This window comes from Boleophthalmus pectinirostris, unplaced genomic scaffold, assembly GCF_026225935.1.
Source record: "Boleophthalmus pectinirostris isolate CB_2022bp ecotype Guang Dong unplaced genomic scaffold, ASM2622593v1 HiC_scaffold_2, whole genome shotgun sequence".
Lineage (NCBI taxonomy): Eukaryota > Metazoa > Chordata > Actinopteri > Gobiiformes > Gobiidae > Boleophthalmus > Boleophthalmus pectinirostris.
The window spans coordinates 4,917,720-4,939,833 of record NW_026571152.1 but is presented as its reverse complement, the minus strand read 5'-3'; the positions used below and the strand labels follow the sequence as shown (position 1 = coordinate 4,939,833).

General features: G+C 40.6%; 1 protein-coding gene and 13 non-coding genes across 14 annotated transcripts in view; 7 read left to right on the top strand and 7 right to left on the bottom strand.

The window, feature by feature from the left end:
- The window catches only part of lamb4 (laminin, beta 4), a 66,263-nt gene that overhangs the window by 16,741 nt on the left and 27,408 nt on the right, over positions 1-22,114 (bottom strand). Inside the window, exons 22-28 of the mRNA XM_055155370.1 lie at positions 19,814-20,045; positions 17,410-17,575; positions 16,425-16,641; positions 15,532-15,743; positions 13,512-13,608; positions 10,621-10,993; positions 9,972-10,132 (exon numbers count right to left, since the gene is read on the bottom strand). Of these exons, the coding sequence (XP_055011345.1) occupies positions 9,972-10,132; positions 10,621-10,993; positions 13,512-13,608; positions 15,532-15,743; positions 16,425-16,641; positions 17,410-17,575; positions 19,814-20,045 (1,458 nt within the window). The remainder of the gene's footprint in view (positions 1-9,971; positions 10,133-10,620; positions 10,994-13,511; positions 13,609-15,531; positions 15,744-16,424; positions 16,642-17,409; positions 17,576-19,813; positions 20,046-22,114) is intronic.
- Positions 238-356, top strand: LOC129409611 (5S ribosomal RNA). Its single transcript, XR_008632467.1, has one exon. It is a non-coding gene; the product is annotated as a 5S ribosomal RNA (ribosomal RNA).
- On the bottom strand, positions 748-866 carry LOC129409610 (5S ribosomal RNA). Its single transcript, XR_008632466.1, has one exon. It is a non-coding gene; the product is annotated as a 5S ribosomal RNA (ribosomal RNA).
- Positions 1,559-1,677, top strand: LOC129409609 (5S ribosomal RNA). Its single transcript, XR_008632465.1, has one exon. It is a non-coding gene; the product is annotated as a 5S ribosomal RNA (ribosomal RNA).
- On the bottom strand, positions 2,212-2,330 carry LOC129409608 (5S ribosomal RNA). Its single transcript, XR_008632464.1, has one exon. It is a non-coding gene; the product is annotated as a 5S ribosomal RNA (ribosomal RNA).
- LOC129409607 (5S ribosomal RNA) lies at positions 3,233-3,351 on the top strand. The gene has a single exon (XR_008632463.1). It is a non-coding gene; the product is annotated as a 5S ribosomal RNA (ribosomal RNA).
- LOC129409605 (5S ribosomal RNA) lies at positions 3,743-3,861 on the bottom strand. The gene has a single exon (XR_008632461.1). It is a non-coding gene; the product is annotated as a 5S ribosomal RNA (ribosomal RNA).
- Positions 4,555-4,673, top strand: LOC129409604 (5S ribosomal RNA). The gene has a single exon (XR_008632460.1). It is a non-coding gene; the product is annotated as a 5S ribosomal RNA (ribosomal RNA).
- LOC129409603 (5S ribosomal RNA) lies at positions 5,228-5,346 on the bottom strand. Its single transcript, XR_008632459.1, has one exon. It is a non-coding gene; the product is annotated as a 5S ribosomal RNA (ribosomal RNA).
- LOC129409602 (5S ribosomal RNA) lies at positions 6,039-6,157 on the top strand. Its single transcript, XR_008632458.1, has one exon. It is a non-coding gene; the product is annotated as a 5S ribosomal RNA (ribosomal RNA).
- Positions 6,698-6,816, bottom strand: LOC129409601 (5S ribosomal RNA). The gene has a single exon (XR_008632457.1). It is a non-coding gene; the product is annotated as a 5S ribosomal RNA (ribosomal RNA).
- Positions 7,728-7,846, top strand: LOC129409641 (5S ribosomal RNA). The gene has a single exon (XR_008632497.1). It is a non-coding gene; the product is annotated as a 5S ribosomal RNA (ribosomal RNA).
- Positions 8,238-8,356, bottom strand: LOC129409640 (5S ribosomal RNA). Its single transcript, XR_008632496.1, has one exon. It is a non-coding gene; the product is annotated as a 5S ribosomal RNA (ribosomal RNA).
- On the top strand, positions 9,032-9,150 carry LOC129409600 (5S ribosomal RNA). Its single transcript, XR_008632456.1, has one exon. It is a non-coding gene; the product is annotated as a 5S ribosomal RNA (ribosomal RNA).

Genomic DNA, 22,114 nt, shown 5'->3' with positions numbered 1-22,114 from the left:
ATTGTTCAGAGAAACACGATCACTCAGTCAACAATAAAATATCCTCATCGATGTTCAATTATGCTCAAATCCACCTTTATTTTGGGATTTATGAGTAACTTCTATTGACTTGGCTCACGAAGGTTTGTTACTTTTAAAATATGGATCCCCAGAAAAAAAGTTTGAGAAACACTGTTCGAACTGGTATAAAACTGATATAAAGTAGATATAAATACAATACCCTGCAGTGTGTCTGTCGCTTACGGCCATACCACCCTGAACACGCCCGATCTCGTCTGATCTCGGAAGCTAAGCAGGGTCGGGCCTGGTTAGTACTTGGATGGGAGACCGCCTGGGAATACCAGGTGCTGTAAGCTTTTCTCCTTTGCAGAGGGGGCTTTGCTGTCTTTGTATAAAAATCCACTGGCTTTATATTTTTCTGATCTAATTCTAAATCATATGATCAACTGGTCTTTCTCACTTCACTGGAGTAAAGCGTAGGCTGCGTGCTTTTGAAGCCTTACCAACACCTCCCCCAGTGGTGAAGTGCTGAAGTGGTTTGTAGTCGTCAGAAGAGGAGGAGGGGGAGGGGCCACGTGAGGCGAGGGGAGGAGGAGGAGGAGAGACCATGCTCTAAGTCAAACATACTGGAGAGGAACACGAGAGAAAAAACACTTTGGGCAAATGCATCTTTTTAACAATTGTGTCATGAGCAGCTTTTAAAGAGTAAAATCTAAAGTATTACTCAGCCCTCTGCAAAAGAGAAAAAGCTTACAGCACCTGGTATTCCCAGGCGGTCTCCCATCCAAGTACTAACCAGGCCCGACCCTGCTTAGCTTCCGAGATCAGACGAGATCGGGCGTGTTCAGGGTGGTATGGCCGTAAGCGACAGACACACTGCAGGGTATTGTATTTATATCTACTTTACAGTTATATACGGTCACAGATCTTTATTCAGATCATGAACTTAAACCGTAATGAATATTTGGAGAAACACTTTGTCCTCTCGGTTTAGTTCTGGTGTTGGTCTTCCTTTGTTTATAATATTCCACATGATGCCATAAAACGTATATATCCATGGAGAATGTTCTCAAGTATTGTTTTAACTTCCCATTTCCATGAAATCATGCGAGTGACATTCCATCTCCAGAATCTTACACCTTAATGTGCATGTGTGGAGTCAAATCAAGCTTCATTCAAAGACTTACAGATAGAAAAACTGTTTTACCTTTTACTTGTTAAAAGCCTCAAACACTCAAGTAGCCTGGTTGTGACACACAATTCTTTAAAATATGTACGTGCCAAATGTCGTTTCTCTCTCCTGTTCCTCTCCAGTCTGTCTTAATTGTCTTAATGAAGTAATTTCTAATCCTGAATCATTCTGAATGATTTGTTCAAGCTTTATGAGACTGTTGAAAGCTTGCGGTTAATCATAAATGTTGACAAGAAATCCTTATCTGTTTGTCCTCAAAAAGCACACGAGTCCCATCCCTGATCTCAGCCCGGTGTACAAATGTCCAACGAGGTAAATAATTGGTATAAAGTAGATATAAATACAATACCCTGCAGTGTGACCTTCGCTTACGGCCATACCACCCTGAACACGCCCGATCTCGTCTGATCTCGGAAGCTAAGCAGGGTCGGGCCTGGTTAGTACTTGGATGGGAGACCGCCTGGGAATACCAGGTGCTGTAAGCTTTTCATTCTGCAGAGGACAGTTTAATATGTTTTATTTGACTCCTTAAAAGCTGTTCAACACTCAGGTAGCCTGGTAGTGTGACGTTTAGTCTTTAAAATACTTGCATTGGGGCTTTTTATTTGTCAAAGGTCGTGTCTCCCGTTCAACTCTGTCTCACTCAGAGCATGGCCCTCGCCTCTGCGGCCCCTTGCCTCTGTGGCCCCTCGCCTCTGTGGCCCCTCCCACTTCTGACCGCTACTAACCCACACTTCACCACTTCACTGAGTTTGACACTTTTATAAACAGGCATTTAGAGCTGCTCTAGAAGATGTGTTGGAAAAAGGCTTAAGAAGCAGCAGCAGCCCACACTTGACTCCAGCTGAACAAGTTAAGAAAGCTGAAAAACACTGGGAAAGAGCAGTATGTCATGAGTTATAATTCCCAAAACATTTACCAATTTATATTTTGTACAAAAAAAAAGGAAAATGACAGAGCCATTTAATAATACAAAAAGGACAAAACAGGAGAACCTCTTCTGCAAAAGAGAGATAAAAAGCTTACAGCACCTGGTATTCCCAGGCGGTCTCCCATCCAAGTACTAACCAGGCCCGACCCTGCTTAGCTTCCGAGATCAGACGAGATCGGGCGTGTTCAGGGTGGTATGGCCGTAAGCGACAGACACACTGATGGATACTCTGTTTATATCTATATTCAAGTCTACGAATAAACCCAATCATTAAACTTCAAACAAGCACAATAAGCAAAATCCTTCAGAAGTCCTCAGATAAAAGGCACAGGACGAATTTACCCACGAGCATCAATAAAACATAGCATTACATTAATATGGATAAAATAATAAGTCTTAGTGCTAAACTGTGCTGTATTAAGAAATAGCAAAGTTAAAACTAAACTGCAAATTCACTCCTCTAAATTTAAAGTTTACAGAAAAGTGTATCTGTTTCTCCTCAAATAGCACAGACACAAGTTCCAGTCCTGATCTCAGCCCAGTGTATGAGAGCCCAAAGAGGGACACATGAGGTTGTAACTCGCTGTTTCCCAAAAGGTGGGTCACAAGAGATTATTTTTGGGTCGCCTTGTCACTATCTGCATGTGGGTCTGCAATATACAGTCACAAGAGAGAGCTAGTGAGTCAGTGAATCCTCTCTGCCTGCCCTGAGCGAGTGTTCCTGCAGCTAAAGTTGAGAAATGCTTGTTTGGTTGTCCAAAAAGAAGGGATGATAAATCAGCAAAGGTCAGTGCACTTCAGGATACTTACAGATCCCTCTGATTGCTGGTTCAATTACTGTTTTTCATTGTTTTCAAACTTGAGGAATACTAATTGTTCAGAGAAACACGATCACTCAGTCAACAATAAAATATCCTCATCGATGTTCAATAATGCTCAAATCCACCTTTATTTGGGGATTTATGAGTAACTTCTATTGACTTGGCTCACGAAGGTTTGTTACTTTTAAAATATGGATCCCCAGAAAAAAAGTTTGAGAAACACTGTTCGAACTGGTATAAAACTGATATAAAGTAGATATAAATACAATACCCTGCAGTGTGTCTGTCGCTTACGGCCATACCACCCTGAACACGCCCGATCTCGTCTGATCTCGGAAGCTAAGCAGGGTCGGGCCTGGTTAGTACTTGGATGGGAGACCGCCTGGGAATACCAGGTGCTGTAAGCTTTTCTCCTTTGCAGAGGGGGCTTTGCTGTCTTTGTATAAAAATCCACTGGCTTTATATTTTTCTGATCTAATTCTAAATCATATGATCAACTGGTCTTTCTCACTTCACTGGAGTAAAGCGTAGGCTGCGTGCTTTTGAAGCCTTACCAACACCTCCCCCAGTGGTGAAGTGCTGAAGAGGTTTGTAGTCGTCAGAAGAGGAGGAGGGGGAGGGGCCACGTGAGGCGAGGGGAGGAGGAGGAGGAGAGACCATGCTCTAAGTCAAACATACTGGAGAGGAACACGAGAGAAAAAACACTTTGGGCAAATGCATCTTTTTAACAATTGTGTCATGAACAGCTTTTAAAGAGTAAAATCAAAAGTATTACTCAGCCCTCTGCAAAAGACAAAAAGCTTACAGCACCTGGTATTCCCAGGCGGTCTCCCATCCAAGTACTAACCAGGCCCGACCCTGCTTAGCTTCCGAGATCAGACGAGATCGGGCGTGTTCAGGGTGGTATGGCCGTAAGCGACAGACACACTGCAGGGTATTGTATTTATATCTACTTTTACAGTTATATACGGTCACAGATCTTTATTCAGATCATGAACTTAAACCGTAATGAATATTTGGAGAAACACTTTGTCCTCTCGGTTTAGTTCTGGTGTTGGTCTTCCTTTGTTTATAATATTCCACATGATGCCATAAAACGTGTATATCCATGGAGAATGTTCTCAAGTATTGTTTTAACTTCCCATTTCCATGAAATCATGAGAGTGACATTCCATCTCCAGAATCTTACACCTTAATGTGCATGTGTGGAGTCAAATCAAGCTTCATTCAAAGACTTACAGATAGAAAAACTGTTTTACCTTTTACTTGTTAAAAGCCTCAAACACTCAAGTAGCCTGGTTGTGACACACAATTCTTTAAAATATGTACGTGCCAAATGTCGTTTCTCTCTCCTGTTCCTCTCCAGTCTGTCTTAATTGTCTTAATGAAGTAATTTCTAATCCTGAATCCTTCTGAATGATTTGTTCAAGCTTTATGAGACTGTTGAAAGCTTGCGGTTAATCATAAATGTTGACAAGAAATCCTTATCTGTTTGTCCTCAAAAAGCACACGAGTCCCATCCCTGATCTCAGCCCGGTGTACAAATGTCCAACGAGGTAAATAATTGGTATAAAGTAGACATAAATACAATACCCTGCAGTGTGACCTTCGCTTACGGCCATACCACCCTGAACACGCCCGATCTCGTCTGATCTCGGAAGCTAAGCAGGGTCGGGCCTGGTTAGTACTTGGATGGGAGACCGCCTGGGAATACCAGGTGCTGTAAGCTTTTCATTCTGCAGAGGACAGTTTAATATGTTTTATTTGACTCCTTAAAAGCTGTTCAACACTCAGGTAGCCTGGTAGTGTGACGTTTAGTCTTTAAAATACTTGCATTGGGGCTTTTTATTTGTCAAAGGTCGTGTCTCCCGTTCAACTCTGTCTCACTCAGAGCATGGCCCTCCCCTCTGCGGCCCCTCGCCTCTGTGGCCCCTCCCTCTGTGGCCCCTCCCTCTGTGGCCCCTCCCACTTCTGCTTCTGACCGCTACTAACCCACACTTCACCACTTCACTGAGTTTGACACTTTTATAACAGGCATTTAGAGCTGCTCTAGAAGATGTGTTGGAAAAAGGCTTAAGAAGCAGCAGCAGCCCACACTTGACTCCAGCTGAACAAGTTAAGAAAGCTGAAAAACACTGGGAAAGAGCAGTATGTCATATGAGTTATAATTCCCAAAACATTTACCAATTTATATTTTGTGCAAAAAAAAGGAAAATGACAGAGCCATTTAATAATACAAAAAGGACAAAACAGGAGAACCTCTTCTGCAAAAGAGAGATGAAAAGCTTACAGCACCTGGTATTCCCAGGCGGTCTCCCATCCAAGTACTAACCAGGCCCGACCCTGCTTAGCTTCCGAGATCAGACGAGATCGGGCGTGTTCAGGGTGGTATGGCCGTAAGCGACAGACACACTGCAGGGTATTGTATTTATATCTACTTTACAGTTATATACGGTCACAGATCTTTATTCAGATCATGAACTTAAACCGTAATGAATATTTGGAGAAACACTTTGTCCTCTCGGTTTAGTTCTGGTGTTGGTCTTCCTTTGTTTATAATATTCCACATGATGCCATAAAACGTGTATATCCATGGAGAATGTTCTCAAGTATTGTTTTAACTTCCCATTTCCATGAAATCATGAGAGTGACATTCCATCTCCAGAATCTTACACCTTAATGTGCATGTGTGGAGTCAAATCAAGCTTCATTCAAAGACTTACAGATAGAAAAACTGTTTTACCTTTTACTTGTTAAAAGCCTCAAACACTCAAGTAGCCTGGTTGTGACACACAATTCTTTAAAATATGTACGTGCCAAATGTCGTTTCTCTCTCCTGTTCCTCTCCAGTCTGTCTTAATTGTCTTAATGAAGTAATTTCTAATCCTGAATCCTTCTGAATGATTTGTTCAAGCTTTATGAGACTGTTGAAAGCTTGCGGTTAATCATAAATGTTGACAAGAAATCCTTATCTGTTTGTCCTCAAAAAGCACACGAGTCCCATCCCTGATCTCAGCCCGGTGTACAAATGTCCAACGAGGTAAATAATTGGTATAAAGTAGATATAAATACAATACCCTGCAGTGTGACCTTCGCTTACGGCCATACCACCCTGAACACGCCCGATCTCGTCTGATCTCGGAAGCTAAGCAGGGTCGGGCCTGGTTAGTACTTGGATGGGAGACCGCCTGGGAATACCAGGTGCTGTAAGCTTTTCATTCTGCAGAGGACAGTTTAATATGTTTTATTTGACTCCTTAAAAGCTGTTCAACACTCAGGTAGCCTGGTAGTGTGACGTTTAGTCTTTAAAATACTTGCATTGGGGCTTTTTATTTGTCAAAGGTCGTGTCTCCCGTTCAACTCTGTCTCACTCAGAGCATGGCCCTCGCCTCTGCGGCCCCTTGCCTCTGCGGCCCCTTGCCTCTGCGGCCCCTCGCCTCTGTGGCCCCTCCCACTTCTGACCGCTACTAACCCACACTTCACTGAGTTTGACACTTTTATAACAGGCATTTAGAGCTGCTCTAGAAGATGTGTTGGAAAAAGGCTTAAGAAGCAGCAGCAGCCCACACTTGACTCCAGCTGAACAAGTTAAGAAAGCTGAAAAACACTGGGAAAGACCAGTATGTCATGAGTTATAATTCCCAAAACATTTACCAATTTATATTTTGTACAAAAAAAAGGAAAATGACAGAGCCATTTAATAATACAAAAAGGACAAAACAGGAGAACCTCTTCTGCAAAAGAGAGATAAAAAGCTTACAGCACCTGGTATTCCCAGGCGGTCTCCCATCCAAGTACTAACCAGGCCCGACCCTGCTTAGCTTCCGAGATCAGACGAGATCGGGCGTGTTCAGGGTGGTATGGCCGTAAGCGACAGACACACTGATGGATACTCTGTTTATATCTATATTCAAGTCTACGAATAAACCCAATCATTAAACTTCAAACAAGCACAATAAGCAAAATCCTTCAGAAGTCCTCAGATAAAAGGCACAGGACGAATTTACCCACGAGCATCAATAAAACATAGCATTACATTAATATGGATAAAATAATAAGTCTTAGTGCTAAACTGTGCTGTATTAAGAAATAGCAAAGTTAAAACTAAACTGCAAATTCACTCCTCTAAATTTAAAGTTTACAGAAAAGTGTATCTGTTTCTCCTCAAATAGCACAGACACAAGTTCCAGTCCTGATCTCAGCCCAGTGTACGAGAGCCCAAAGAGGGACACATGAGGTTGTAACTCGCTGTTTCCCAAAAGGTGGGTCACAAGAGATTATTTTTGGGTCGCCTTGTCACTATCTGCATGTGGGTCTGCAATATACAGTCACAAGAGAGAGCTAGTGAGTCAGTGAATCCTCTCTGCCTGCCCTGAGCGAGTGTTCCTGCAGCTAAAGTTGAGAAATGCTTGTTTGGTTGTCCAAAAAGAAGGGTGATAAATCAGCAAAGGTCAGTGCACTTCAGGATACTTACAGATCCCTCTGATTGCTGGTTCAATTACTGTTTTTCATTGTTTCAAACTTGAGGAATACCAATTGTTCAGAGAAACACGATCACTCAGTCAACAATAAAATATCCTCATCGATGTTCAATAATGCTCAAATCCACCTTTATTTTGGGATTTATGAGTAACTTCTATTGACTTGGCTCACGAAGGTTTGTTACTTTTAAAATATGGATCCCCAGAAAAAAAGTTTGAGAAACACTGTTCGAACTGGTATAAAACTGGTATAAAACTGATATAAAGTAGATATAAATACAATACCCTGCAGTGTATCTGTCGTTTACGGCCATACCACCCTGAACACGCCCGATCTCGTCTGATCTCGGAAGCTAAGCAGGGTCGGGCCTGGTTAGTACTTGGATGGGAGACCGCCTGGGAATACCAGGTGCTGTAAGCTTTTCTCCTTTGCAGAGGGGGCTTTGCTGTCTTTGTATAAAAATCCACTGGCTTTATATTTTTCTGATCTAATTCTAAATCATATGATCAACTGGTCTTTCTCACTTCACTGGAGTAAAGCGTAGGCTGTGTGCTTTTGAAGCCTTACCAACACCTCCCCCAGTGGTGAAGTGCTGAAGTGGTTTGTAGTCGTCAGAAGAGGAGGAGGGGGAGGGGCCACGTGAGGCGAGGGGAGGAGGAGGAGGAGAGACCATGCTCTAAGTCAAACATACTGGAGAGGAACACGAGAGAAAAAACACTTTGGGCAAATGCATCTTTTTAACAATTGTGTCATGAGCAGCTTTTAAAGAGTAAAATCAAAAGTATTACTCAGCCCTCTGCAAAAGAGAAAAAGCTTACAGCACCTGGTATTCCCAGGCGGTCTCCCATCCAAGTACTAACCAGGCCCGACCCTGCTTAGCTTCCGAGATCAGACGAGATCGGGCGTGTTCAGGGTGGTATGGCCGTAAACGACAGACACACTGCAGGGTATTGTATTTATATCTACTTTACAGTTATATACAGTCACAGATCTTTATTCAGATCATGAACTTAAACCGTAATGAATATTTGGAGAAACACTTTGTCCTCTCGGTTTAGTTTTGGTGTTGGTCTTCCTTTGTTTATAATATTCCACATTATGGCATAAAACGTATATATACATGGGGAATGTTCTCAAGTATTGTTTTAACTTCCCATTTCCATGAAATCATGCGAGTGACATTCCATCTCCAGAATCTTACACCTTAATGTGCATGTCTGGAGTCAAATCAAGCTTCATTCAAAGACTTACAGATAGAAAAACTGTTTTACGTTTTACTTGTTAAAAGCCTCAAACACTCAAGTAGCCTGGTTGTGACACACAATTCTTTAAAATATGTATTTGCCAAATGTCGTTTCTCTTTTGTCTTAATTGTCTTAAATACGTAATTTCTAATCCTGAATCATACTGAATGATTTGTTCAAGCTTTATGAGACTGTTGAAAGCTTGTGTTTAATCATAAATGTTGACAAAAAATCCTTATCTGTTTGTCCTCAAAAAGCACACGAGTCCCATCCCTGATCTCAGCCCGGTGTACAAATGTCCAACGAGGTAAACAACTGGTATAAAGTAGATATAAATACAATACCCTGCAGTGTGACCTTCGCTTACGGCCATACCACCCTGAACACGCCCGATCTCGTCTGATCTCGGAAGCTAAGCAGGGTCGGGCCTGGTTAGTACTTGGATGGGAGACCGCCTGGGAATACCAGGTGCTGTAAGCTTTTCATTCTGCAGAATAATACATTTGATTTTGCTCTTTAAAAGCTGTAAAACATACAAGGTTGTGAAATTAATAATTTGTTCTTTAAAATAATTATTTCACAAAGTTGTCTTTCCTCTCTCTTTCTGTCTTTCACTCAGAGCACCCCCTCCCCTCCCCCCATGGCCCCTCCCCTCTTCCGTGTTCATTTTTCTCCAGTTGCACAATCTACAGTATTTAATGCATTTTACATCAGTGATTTCTAAACAAAGATCTCTGTGATTATAAGTCCTGTAAAATCCAAAGGGCTTCTTTTAGCTGTTACCAAACCTATTACTGAGTAGGGCAAGAGCGCCTTCTGTAGAGTGAAAAGGTTACAGCACCTGGAACTCTCATGAAAGAAGTACCACTGAGAGAGCTCACATTGATACTTTGCAGCTGATGTCATCAACATTCCCTGGAAGGTGAAGCTAACTAAAGGCACTGCTCTTTCTGACATTCTGTTCCTCAAGATAGACATTAATCTTACCTTTGTTTTAACACAACCTGCCCAGAAAGAACAGACTTCACAAAAACTACAACAGGTGAGATGATCTATGCTGTCACTTTCACCTTTTTGTTGAAAATCCAACCCTGAAAGCCCTCACAGGCTCCTGAAAATGTGCCGTTTAAAGTTATTCAAACACATGGGAGTTTTCAGACAATCTAGAAACTTATCCAGCTGTATTTGCTAAAGCATTCTGTCACCATGGTAACTGATGGACATTCCACTATAGACATACATGCAGTACCACCCAGTATGGTGTTACTGTAAAGTATCAGTTGTAACAGATTGTAGCTTACCCTCTGCGTCTTCATCGTCTTCGTCGTCTGGATTCTCGACTTTGTTGCGCAGGTGGGACAGCAGGTTCTTGAACTGGGTGTTGATGTTGTCGATCTCAGCGTTCAAAAGAGGAGTCGGGTCCAGCAGGATGCAGTTTGGGTCTATGCTGTTTTTGAGCTTCCTAAAGGGAAACATACAACAGTTAAAAGTGCTCTACTTTATTTTTACAGCCTTAAAAATGTCAAAACAGGCAACAGGGTTAGAAATTTGCATAAAGGTATTAATTAAGGTTTACTATGAACTATGAATAGACTGATCATGACCAGTCATTAATACATAATAAATGTCAAAAAATAATAAACAATTTCATCAATAACACACTTTATTCATAAGTATTCTCTAAATAGAAGCCAACACATTAGCCAACAGTTTTTCACTTCAGAATCAAACTCCTAAACAGGACCATGGACTCTCACACTGACCACAGGCTCCTGAAAAGGTGCTCTTTAAATCCATTTGATATCTTCTTGAATTTTCAGATGTTCTTAAAACTTTTTGGCTTTGGTTTGCAAATGTGTGCATTGTGTCACCATGGTAACTGCTGAACATTCTGCCATACACAACATGTAGCAAACCCCCAGTGTGATGTCGAGGTGAATTTCTACTCACAAAATGTTCTGAAACAGCGCCTCCATCTTGCTGGCACGAGGAGTAGCTGGTCGTGTTAGATTTCTCCTCAGATTGTCCAGATCCAGAAAGAGGCTCCGCAGCTGCTGCTGGTGCCTCGGAGCTCCAGGACGGAGCTCATTTGGAGGATGAGGGATGAAGGTCCTCATAGTCTGCGCGGCTTTCTCCACGTCCGAGACATAGTGCCTCCAGTGTCTGGCGCAGGCATGACACTCTCTGCACTCGGGAAAGTTGGAATCGTGACCCGGAGCGCACTCATCACAGAAAATACCAGTCACGCCCTCACGGCAGTTACACTCTCCGGTCTCAGGGTTACACGAGGGACGCAGTGTGCCCTCCAAGTTACACTCACAAGCTGAAATTTAAAAAAAGGATTTAATACTGGGATTAGGCACAATATATCACAAAAATTGCAAGCAATCTCAATAATGATGTTATCGCTAGGCTTGACGATAATTAATGAATCAATTAATTGCATGATAACTTTTAACAAGCTCGATAACTTTTCCAGCCACGATAATTTCTATTTGCATGCTTGTTTATTTTCCTCATCTCTCTCTCGCTCTACCAAAGAGACTGAATATCAAAAGGCTTCTATCGCTCTCTACTGACTCCTCTCGTTTTCTTAGCGTAATGACGCTTGAATGAACATGTCAGCATAGACGGATTATTTGTTTATTAACACAACAGATGTGTAGTGCACTTAACATGAAGCTGCAACGCCAGCCAGCGCCGCACCAAAACAGTTCATCGCTGTGTAACAAAACAAGTCACAATCCCAAATCAACACTAGTGAGTGGGATACATCTCAAACTTACAGTCTATGGTCTCAGCAGCCACATGTGTCAAATGCAGGCGAGTGCGCAAACAACGACAAGAACTGGCTCAAACCCCAGCAGCCGCCATACACCCATACCCCATCGACACACCTAGCCCCGCCCCGGGAAGAAAATGGAATCCTCTGAAATCCCACAAGACACCGACACGACACCAGACAGGACAGCGGCTCCCTCAGAGCGAACTAGGATCCTGTGTCGCAGGTTAATACGAACACTTAAAGACCAAAATGCCGAGGCTCACAGCAACAGCCACACAGAGAGGAGACACGATATTCCATTGGAAATCAATGACTAAAATAACTTTTGAGAGAAGTTTTATTACAGTTAATTAATTGTATTATTATTATTTCAAGTGCATTTTTTGTTAACAAGTCCTTACCATACGCCAGACTACATTAGGCTATTCTTATCTTAACAAGTCTATTTTATTTAGGCCTGTTGTTTTTGGTTGTTTTGCACTTTCTGTGTTAAATGGTCTTTAGAAAGCTTTGAAAGGGTGTATTTTCATTTTTATTCCATTATTAGTTGAAATTGGTCTCAAAATGTCAATATTATTGTTTATTGCAATAATTTCTTGGTCAATTAATCGTCCAGCAAAATTTGTTATCGTTACAGGCCTTATTGCAATACGAAATGTAGTGATCAAATATTGTATTGTTTCTCTTCTCGTGCAGCCCAGTTGCGATAGAGTGGGTGTGGGCTAATCACATCTGAGTATCTGACAGATGGGCTCCACTTAGAGAGTGGGCACAGAGAGGGCACAGAAAGGGCTGATACGACAAGGCAACGTTATTGTAGATATTGGAGCAGTTATAGGGTCAAGGTGAGTTTGGATGTTTGGATGTGTGGATTTAGATGAGTGTGATTAAGGGGTGTGTGGCCTAAAACAAGAACAGGAGATACAAAACTCTATGAGCATTGCAATTTAAAATACAATACATGAAGCAAATATAGCCACACTATTAACTTGGTTACTGTACATATAAACTCGGGGTGTCACGATAACATATTTTCAATCACGATATATCGCTACAGAGAAATATTGCAATAACTTATTAAAACTACTTTATGCAGCCAAGACAAAGCAAGATAATGCCAATAAACACATTTTAAATAGACAGTATCATTAAAAAGCCTGACCTGCAACAAATAAACAGCAGAATAAACAATTTATTCAGCCCTCTACAGCTTAAATCTTTTTGTATCAAAATGGCAAAAATCTCCCCACTTTACAAACAAATTGTACATACAATAAATATTGAGCCTCAAAATATATTGTTCTACCCATCATATACTGAATGATATGTCCATATAGTAATTATCACGACAGGCCTAATATAAACAAACACAGAGGATATTAGCCTGGTTAAGTGGTCCTTGTCGCCCTCTGTAGGATTAATGGTGCAACTGCATAGTACAGCAGCATGCTTTGCCAAAATGAGTTGGCGTTGGCTACCACAAGGTAATAAAGCTAAATGTGATAGAAACGAACCAAGTAAAAGATTAGTGACTTAAAAGAGGTAAAAAACCTGCCTCACAAATGACAAATACTAGAAGATAAAGGTATCAGATACGGTGAATCATTTACATGTTGCACAAATAATGAGTGGCCAATTAAGGGATGCTATGCACTTAAATACACTGGTCTAACAAAGAACCCAAACAAATGCCATACAGAGAAAGCACAGACATACTTCACTAATAACATCAATTACTGACTACAAAATAGCATAAAATTACCTGTAATTTTTCTAATAATTACTGTAAAAATATGCTGACAATGCAGTGTGATAGTGATCCTGATGTTTATGGGTTTAGACTTAAAAATTATTTGGCTAATGCGTCTCCATGGATGTTGTTGCTTGCTTTAAATTGTAAAATGTTTTCTTAAATTTCATTCAGGATCAATAAACTTACTCTCTCTTTCTATCTGTCTAAATAAACCAATAAATCAATAATAAACCAATAATACCATAACTACACCTGAGAATGAGGTGTTTTTATTATTCATATGTGTAATAAAGTAGCACTCACAGACACACTGCAGGTCTGGGTTTCCAAAGTGATTTTCTCCACATTCGTCACACTTCCTCCCTCCGTACTCCAGCAGACAGGGACACTGACCGGTCACCTGCAAATACCACAGGGACAGGCTTCATTTACGAGCTCAGAGTGAGAGAGAAAGATGGTCAGACAACTGGAAGATTATTGTTCTTTCTACATTTCATCCACTATCAGTGTTGGGGAGTAACAGATTACATGTACCGCTGTTACGTAATCAGAGTACAAATTATGAGTAACTGTATTCCGTTACAGTTACTGTTTCAATGAGAGGTAATTGGATTACAGTTACTTTGCTGAAATAAGTGGATTACAAGGCGGTATTTTTCTGTTTTCACATTTTGTGCTACATCCCATTCATTTATTTTTTTATTTCAGTAATTCCACTCATTGCCGGAAACCCAAACAGAAACCGGAGCTACTGGCACTGGTGAAAACAACCTGCATAGACTCATAGTATCTGCACTACTGTCCTATAGTGACCTGCCACATGAGTGGACGCGCACACAAACACACACAAACACACACAAACACACACACACACCTTCATCATCGTCATCAACCTGAGAACCCGCGGACCACGTCTCCTTCCGTAGTTACAGCGTGGACACCGCCGTCTCGTGCGCCGCGTGTGGATTGTGTTTTCTCGTGTAAACCGTGCTTCCTCCTGTGCGCCCCTAAACCAGAACTAACACCAGGACTAAACCAGGACTAAACCAGGACTAAACTAGGACTAAACCCGGACTGAACCAGATCTAAACTCAGGACTAAACCAGGTCTAAAACCAGAACTAAACCACGACTAAATCAGAACTAAAGACCTGGTCTAGACGTGGGTTAGTCCTGGTTTAGTCCTGATTTTAGACCTGGTTTACTCCTGATTTTAGACCTGGTTTAATACTAAAGCAGGACTTACTAATTTAATACTAAAGCAGGACTGAACCACATCTAAACTAGGACTAAACCCGGTCTAAACTCAGGACTAAACCGGGTCTAAAATCAGGACTAAACCAGGACTAACCCAGGACTAAAGCAGGACTGAACCAGGTCTAAACTAGGACTAAACTAGGACTAAACCACGACTAAACCACGACTAAACCAGAACTAAACCAGAACTAACCAGGTCATATAAAAAATAATTTCTCTATCAATAATATTTTTTAATATGGTTAAGGAAAGGCTTATCTTGTTACTGTCTTTTAACAGACAAAACCTCTTATGTTAAAATATCGTGGTCTTTGTTTCTCTACAGTAAACAGTTGCTTATTCATGGAGACTTGGGCTCAGACAATTTGAAGACAACAAACAATAATTTTCAGGATGTGGTTGGTACATTCATGTCGTTTAAAAAAACATGACAATATCAAGTAATCCAAAGTAATCAGATTACGTTACTCACTTTAAGTAATTTAATGGATTACGTTACAAACTACATTTTGGGGTGTGTAATCTGTAATCTGTAGGGGAATACATTTTAAAAGTCACCTTCCCAACACTGTCCACTGTATGTCCACCATATAGACAAAATTCTAATTTTAACAATTTATATTTTGCTCATCTCTAAATCTTTGTCAGATAGTGTCTTCCTAATCAGATGTGCAGAGTTCTTCCGGTAACTTCTTTTCTGAAATAGTTAGTTTAATTCGGATCTGGGTAGCAATATTTACTTAAGTCACTTTTACTTAAGTTTTTACTTTTACTTAAGTTTTCAAACAACATACTTAGTCCAAGTACTTTTACATCAGTGTTCAGTGTGCAAGTACCTTTCCTTCAAGTTTTGGTTACTCTTTCCAAGATTCTACAATTGTTAAAGTTGAAAATCTGAAATGGTTTCTGAAATGAAATGATTTATTTTTATCATACTCTTACTTGAGTGATTTCTTGGACCACTACTTTGTACTTTTACTTAAACAATATTATTTTGAAGTAACATTAGAGCTTTACTCACCTCTGACTAAAATACTATTAAATAAATAGTGACCACAGCTCCTCACCTTGTCACAGACATTGGAGAGAGCGTTTGCTGAGTCGCAGGAGCACGGCACACAGCCCGCAGCCAAGTTCCAGTAGCCGTCTTCACACTCGTCACACAGCGCACCTCTCACCCCTGACCTGCAGGGGCACTGTCCTGTCTGAATGTCACAGAAACAGGGGCTCTGCATGGGGCACAGGGTCACCTCGGTCCCTCTGCGGTCACACGAGCATTCTGAGAGAAGACACTCACAAATGAGACAAATGAAGCTCTCAGGCCATGTGAATGCTCTGCTAATAGACAGATGTGTGTGAACACAATATGAGCACAGAATCGGTTTATTGGTGGTTTGTATACTCAAAAACTGTGCAGAATAATTCAAGAGTTTTATCTGTGATGCAACCATCTGGGCAAAATGTGAACAGAGCATTTCTGAGGGCTCAGAGAAAATGGATTTGTATGAATGGATTAATGAAACAAACATATAAGATTAAAACAAATAACAACTCTGTATGTTTTTCATGAGGAAAGAATCTAACAGTTTAAAAGCAAGCTGAACAGTAGTACTGTATTACAAATGATCCTTTCTGCATGTTTAACATTCACATTGCCATATAAAAGTAATGTTAGCATAAATAAACAATTTAAAGATTAATTCAATAGGCAATACATTACATTTTTACTCCAACATGGAATAAATAAATGTATTCAAATAAAGAGGTTAACCTATTTTGCATAATATGTCTCCTTTAAATGGGTAAAATCAAATCTTTTTTGATTTTCCTCATAGAACAAAACCATGTCTGTCTCCATAGCAGGAAAGTCTGTTCTAGAACAGTTTGAGATCATTTTTCTGACATATTTCGGCTCACCAGGGGTCAGTAAAAGCCCAGGTGACACCGTAATGTTCCTCACCTTTGCAGTCTTGGTCCTGAGCACTGCCGTAGTAGCCGGGCTTGCACTCCTCACAGTAGCGCCCCCCGGTGTTGTGAAGGCAGCGCAGACACTCCCCGGTCACTCCATCACACGCCTCTTGGTCACTTGGGTCGACGTTGTTGTTACAGTCACACTTTTCACACCGCGCCCCCGGCAACAACAGGTCACCGAAGTATCCAGGGCTGCAGCGCTCGCACTGAGGGCCTGTCACACAGGAGGAATAAAGCCACAGGAATAGATGGGATTTTTTTTTTTTTTGTACTAGCACAAATTCTATAGGTCTAAGCAAAAATCTACACTATTTACAGCCTTACTGAAGCATGAAGAAATACTTAATTCATAAGGAACATATAGTTTACTAAGAATGACTCCAACTTAATTAAAGAGGTTAGGGTATTATGTAATTAAGAAGTTACTAAGCCTGAATCATTTTTAAAAGGCCCATAATACGCTATTTTCAGTATTTCACCTTGTGATGTCATGTAGTAATACAGGAAGTCCTCCACTTTGTTTTTAAACTCAGTACACTTTCACTAGAATCATTTGGATAATTTCAGTCCTGGAAATGCCAATCTCTAACTGAACTTAAGATAAAAGGTATCTGCTAACTTGAAAACTACCAATGCATGACATCACAAGGTGGAACAGAGCATTTTGAGCTTTGGAGATATAATGGGTTACTCAAACATGTGTGAATGAAACAAAACACAACTCTGGGTATGTTTTTGAGGAGGTAACAACATTCTAACATGGCTTAGTATGAAGTCTTCTCCATGCTTTATTATAACTAATTAAAGTTGTAGAATTAGTGAATAGTTCCAGTGGATGAGTTAGTTGGGTCTTAGGGTCAGGAATTCTTTAAACATTAAGGTTACCAATATCCTCATAAGTGTAATCTCATCATTAGTATTAGCAGACAGCACTCTCCACAGTTGACATTCAGTATTGTATTAAACGTATGAACCATCTCACCGGTGTGGCCCTCTAGGCACCTGCAGCTGAGCCTCTGAGTCTCTGGGTCCTGCTCACAGCTCGAGGCAAAGAACCGTCGGCTCTCCAACAGGTCAGGGCACAGACAGGGCTCACAGGGGACTCTGGAGATCGGGTTGCCATAGAAACCCTCTGCACAACTAGATGGTGTAGGTATACACAATTACAGTCTCATACACAATTTAGGTTTTATAAGATCCTATACTACACAATGGATTCTTGTTAAGCCATGTTATAATGTTACCTCCTTAAACATACCAGAGTTGTGTTTTGCTTCATTCACACACGGTTGAGATATTCTGGTTTATTCTGGTCTATCTACATCTCAAAAGATCAAAGTGTTGTCTGTTCCACCTTGTGGTCTCATTAAGTGGTAGTTTTCAAGTGAACCTTCAGTTCAATAGAGCTTGGCAATTCCAGAGCTGAAATTATGATGATTCTAGTGAAGCTGCATGGAGTTTAAAAACCCAGTAGAAAATTACAAGGTGGAACAGCGTGTTTTTCGTGTGAGAGAAGAACTCAGCCTATAAAACTATAAGCAGGGTTTGTGTGAATGAAACAAAACACAATTCCAGGTATGTTTTTGATGAGGAAACATTATAACTAAGATAAAAAAATAATATAATATAGGCCTTGTAAGTTCTGCAGGTGTTTTTACTCCAACGTAACCATATAAAATAGGGATGTAACAATAACTGAAATATCGTGATATTATATATCATCAAAGTTCTCACAATAATATCGTGGACCATCACAATATATCGAATTACAAGTCTCTTTGCTTAAATGAAGAGTTATGGTGCAGCAATAGCCAAAGAAAGAGGGAACTACATAGACCATGATCCTTTGCTTCATTTCAGTGTAGACTACAAGAAGAAATAACAGTTCTAAACACTTTTAAGTCTTAATTTAAGGCATTTTAAGAGGAAAAAGTAGCATATTAAGAGTTTCAGCTGTTTAGCCTCCACAAAATATCACAATAAATATTGTACAGTGATTGTACAGTATAGTATTTTGTGAAAATATCATACCAAGAGATTTGGATATTGTTACATCCCTAATCGTGAGCCTCCCCACCATATCGTGAGCTTTCCCACGATATTGCAATAAATATTGTACCGTGAGGTTCATACCGTGACGATATCGTATCGTGAAACTTGGATATTGTTACATCCCTAATAGAGAACAGTCCTGCCTGCTGTTTTACTTGCAAAATGTGAGATTTATTAGGACATACAACGTTTCCTTGCTTTGCTTCATCAGGTAAACCAACGCCTGATGAAGGCCTAGTGCAGAAATATAAATAATATAATAAATCTCACATTTTGCAAGTAAGACAATGTGCAGGATTGTTCTCTTTGTTCTGGGCTGCTCCCTCTCCTCAAACGCACCTGTCTTACCCCATTGACGCCGGATGCTGCGCAGCGCAGTGCTGAGTCCCCTGTCCGGATTGTCTGGCGATCAGCATAACTGGTAAAGTCGGGGCCACACCTGGAAGCATGGGGGGCGTGTCCTCCTCTCGCTTCCATTCACTCCCATAGAGAGACGCAAAACTGCCGGAGCTGTATTGTCGCGTTAAACCTTCTTTATCGTGGCGTATTATTTCTCCATTGAAAAATAATCCAAATGCATCCCGAACATGTTCCCATCAAGACCTGGTTTGGAGTAACAAACGTTGCTCTTTACTGCCAGAGCATGAACGCACTCAAACACTTGATCTAGTCGCTGCTCCAGACGCTCCTATAACAGGTGCCATATCGCTATATCGTGTAACAAATGAACATGGTCAAACACAAATGTTGTCCGTGTCTTCACTTTCATTGTCACTGTCAGCATTTTTGTGTTTGACCATGTTTATTTGTTACACGACATAGCGATATGGCACCTGTTATAGGAGTGTCTGGAACAGCGAACAGATCAAGTGTTTGAGCGCGTTCATGCACTGCAGTAAAGCGCAACGTTTGTTACTTCAAACCAGGTCTTGATGGGAACATGTGGGGGATACATTTGGATTATTTTTCAATGGAGAAATAATACGCCACGATAAAGAAGGTTTAACGCGACAATACAGCTCCGGCAGTTTTGCGTCTCTCTATGGGAGTGAATGGAAGCGAGAGGAGGACAAGCCCCCCATGCTTCCAGGTGTGGCCCCGACTTTACCAGTTACGCTGATCGCCAGACAATCCGGACAGGGGACTCAGCACTGCGCTGCGCAGCATCCGGCGTCAGTGGGTTAAATTGATGTGTGTTCTTATTCTTTCATACTCAAACGCAACTACAAATGTGAGGAAGCTGAAACCCACGAATGACAAACTGGACTAGGAGTCACTAAAGACAACATTTCAAATTGAAGTTTAAATTATAAATAGCGCCCAGACCTTTCACAGTGCGGCCCGGTAGAGTGCTCCCTACAGTCAATGCAGTATCCCGTCTCTTGGTCGCAGATCTCAGACAGAGCGTTGCATTCACAGACCCTGCAGTGTGGGAATCCCCAGTATCCGGGCTGACAGCGGTCACAGCGGCGCCCTGACACCTCCCGCCGACACGCGCACTGTCCCCTCACCTGATCACAGAGATCCGACTCAGAGCCACGAGGGTCGCACTCACACGCTGGAATAACACACACAGTGAGCTCATTTATTAAAAAACATGTACAACATATAAGAGTTTAAGACAGCATTTGATATAGGATACGATAAGCCTTAAAGGTCCTATATTACGCTATTTTCTGATCTATGTTATGTCATTTCCTCATCAAATGCAGACCTGCTGTGTTGTTTTGTTGTGTGCTTTTTTGTTTCATTCACACATGTTTGAGTAACCCTTTATTATTAGTTTGTCTACATCTCCAAAGCTCAAAACGCTCCACCTTGTGATGCCATCAAGTCAGAGTTTTTAAGTTGACAGCTATCTTTTACCTTTAGTTCAGTAGAGATTGGCAATTCCAGGGTTGAAATTATCCAAATGATTATAGTGAAAGTGTACTGAATTTAAACACCTAGTGGAGCATTTTCTGTTACCACATGACATCATCACAATTTTGGCGGAGTGATGCATCTTTGAGTGTTTTAACATTGTCCCATCAGTTTTTCAATCTTAGGCTATTCTAATTCGTTCTAGGCCCATGAGCACAAAAATTATCAACTGATTTCCATTATAATCACTATTTTTCAATCTGACATTGTACAAAGTGTAAAGCACATAATATCTAAGGGTTAGATATTTTCTAAAACCTCTGGCTTCAAATTAGTGTTTTGACATATTTTTTGGAGGATGATATAATTTTACCTTATATGGTCAACAATGGAAATGCATGTAATTTTCCACTGTCTTCCATTATAAGCACTATTTTTCAACTTGCCTTCATACAGAGTATTAACCATTTAAAATCTAATTTCTATATAATTGCTGAACCCTCTGACTTCAAGTTAGTGTTCTGACACAATTTGTAAATAATTAAGTTATTTTTTTATCTTATATGGTGAATGTTTGAAATGGATCTAATTTTGCCTTGGGGGAATGCTGGCCCTAGCCCCTCCCTTCAGGGTCCAGGTGGATGTGACTGGGTGAGAGTATGTGGAGCTACAGGAGTCCTGGAGAACACTGGCAGACAGTATTTGACTTTTACTCCATGTATTTGTAAGAACAGCAGAGGTACAGTATCAGATACATATGTCCTAAAGCTGCTCATCCAAACACTTTACTATGGAAAATATCAGATTGTTTCATTATGTCCAAAGGCCTTACAGTTTAGTTTAGGTGAGGCTGTCTGGGATTAGTGTCTAGGTGTGGAAGACAGTATTTTTTTTTTGTAAACATAGTTTTTGATGAGGAAATTGTAAGGTCTAGATACATATGCAGGGGCATTAACAGAAGTATGAAACATATGATCAGAAATACAGAATAAAGGGCTGGCCTGGTTAGTATTGACGGAAAACCACCGTGACTGCAGGTTCCACAGTGGAGGCAGCAATGGCTCTGGTAAATACTGTCTGTGTCCTTAGGCAAGACACTTCACCCACATTTACCAGTATAAAAACCAACGGCACAGTTTTGAGAGCCTCACTTCCATCAGTATCTTGCCACCAGAATGTGGAGTATAAGAACATTGCAGTGAAAAGTGTGTTTGAGAGCCCAAAAAGTGCTCTATTATTAAAAGGAATCATTATTATCGTTATTAAAAGGCTCAGACAATTATATTTTAAATGATTATAAAAAGAACACATGTTGGTGTAAAAGTATATGTACAAAGCCATTTTTCATATATGATGTTTACAGCATGATTCTGTATGGGTTTCAATTGGAAAAGTAATCTTTTGTTTACACTGAGCTAAATAGCAAAGAAATTATGTAAACAGCAAAAAAGTACCTCAGAACATGAACTTAAAGTCAGAGGATTTAAATGATGTAGAGACAGTGGAGCCTCATGTTTAGAATGTCTTATTACAGCAGGAACAAAAAAGTGAATTCACTGTATACCCAAATACCCACTTTGTGTTTATTTGACTTTGCCAAAAAAAACTATCCAAGTCTGTGAAGACATTTAATTCAGTATGAATGTCATTATAGGCTATCACATAAAAAAAACATAAAACTTCAATTTATTCATCAATAATATCATAATTTTGTATGTACTGAAGCACTTTTAAAATTGTTGTTTACTTAATGACTCTGTGAAC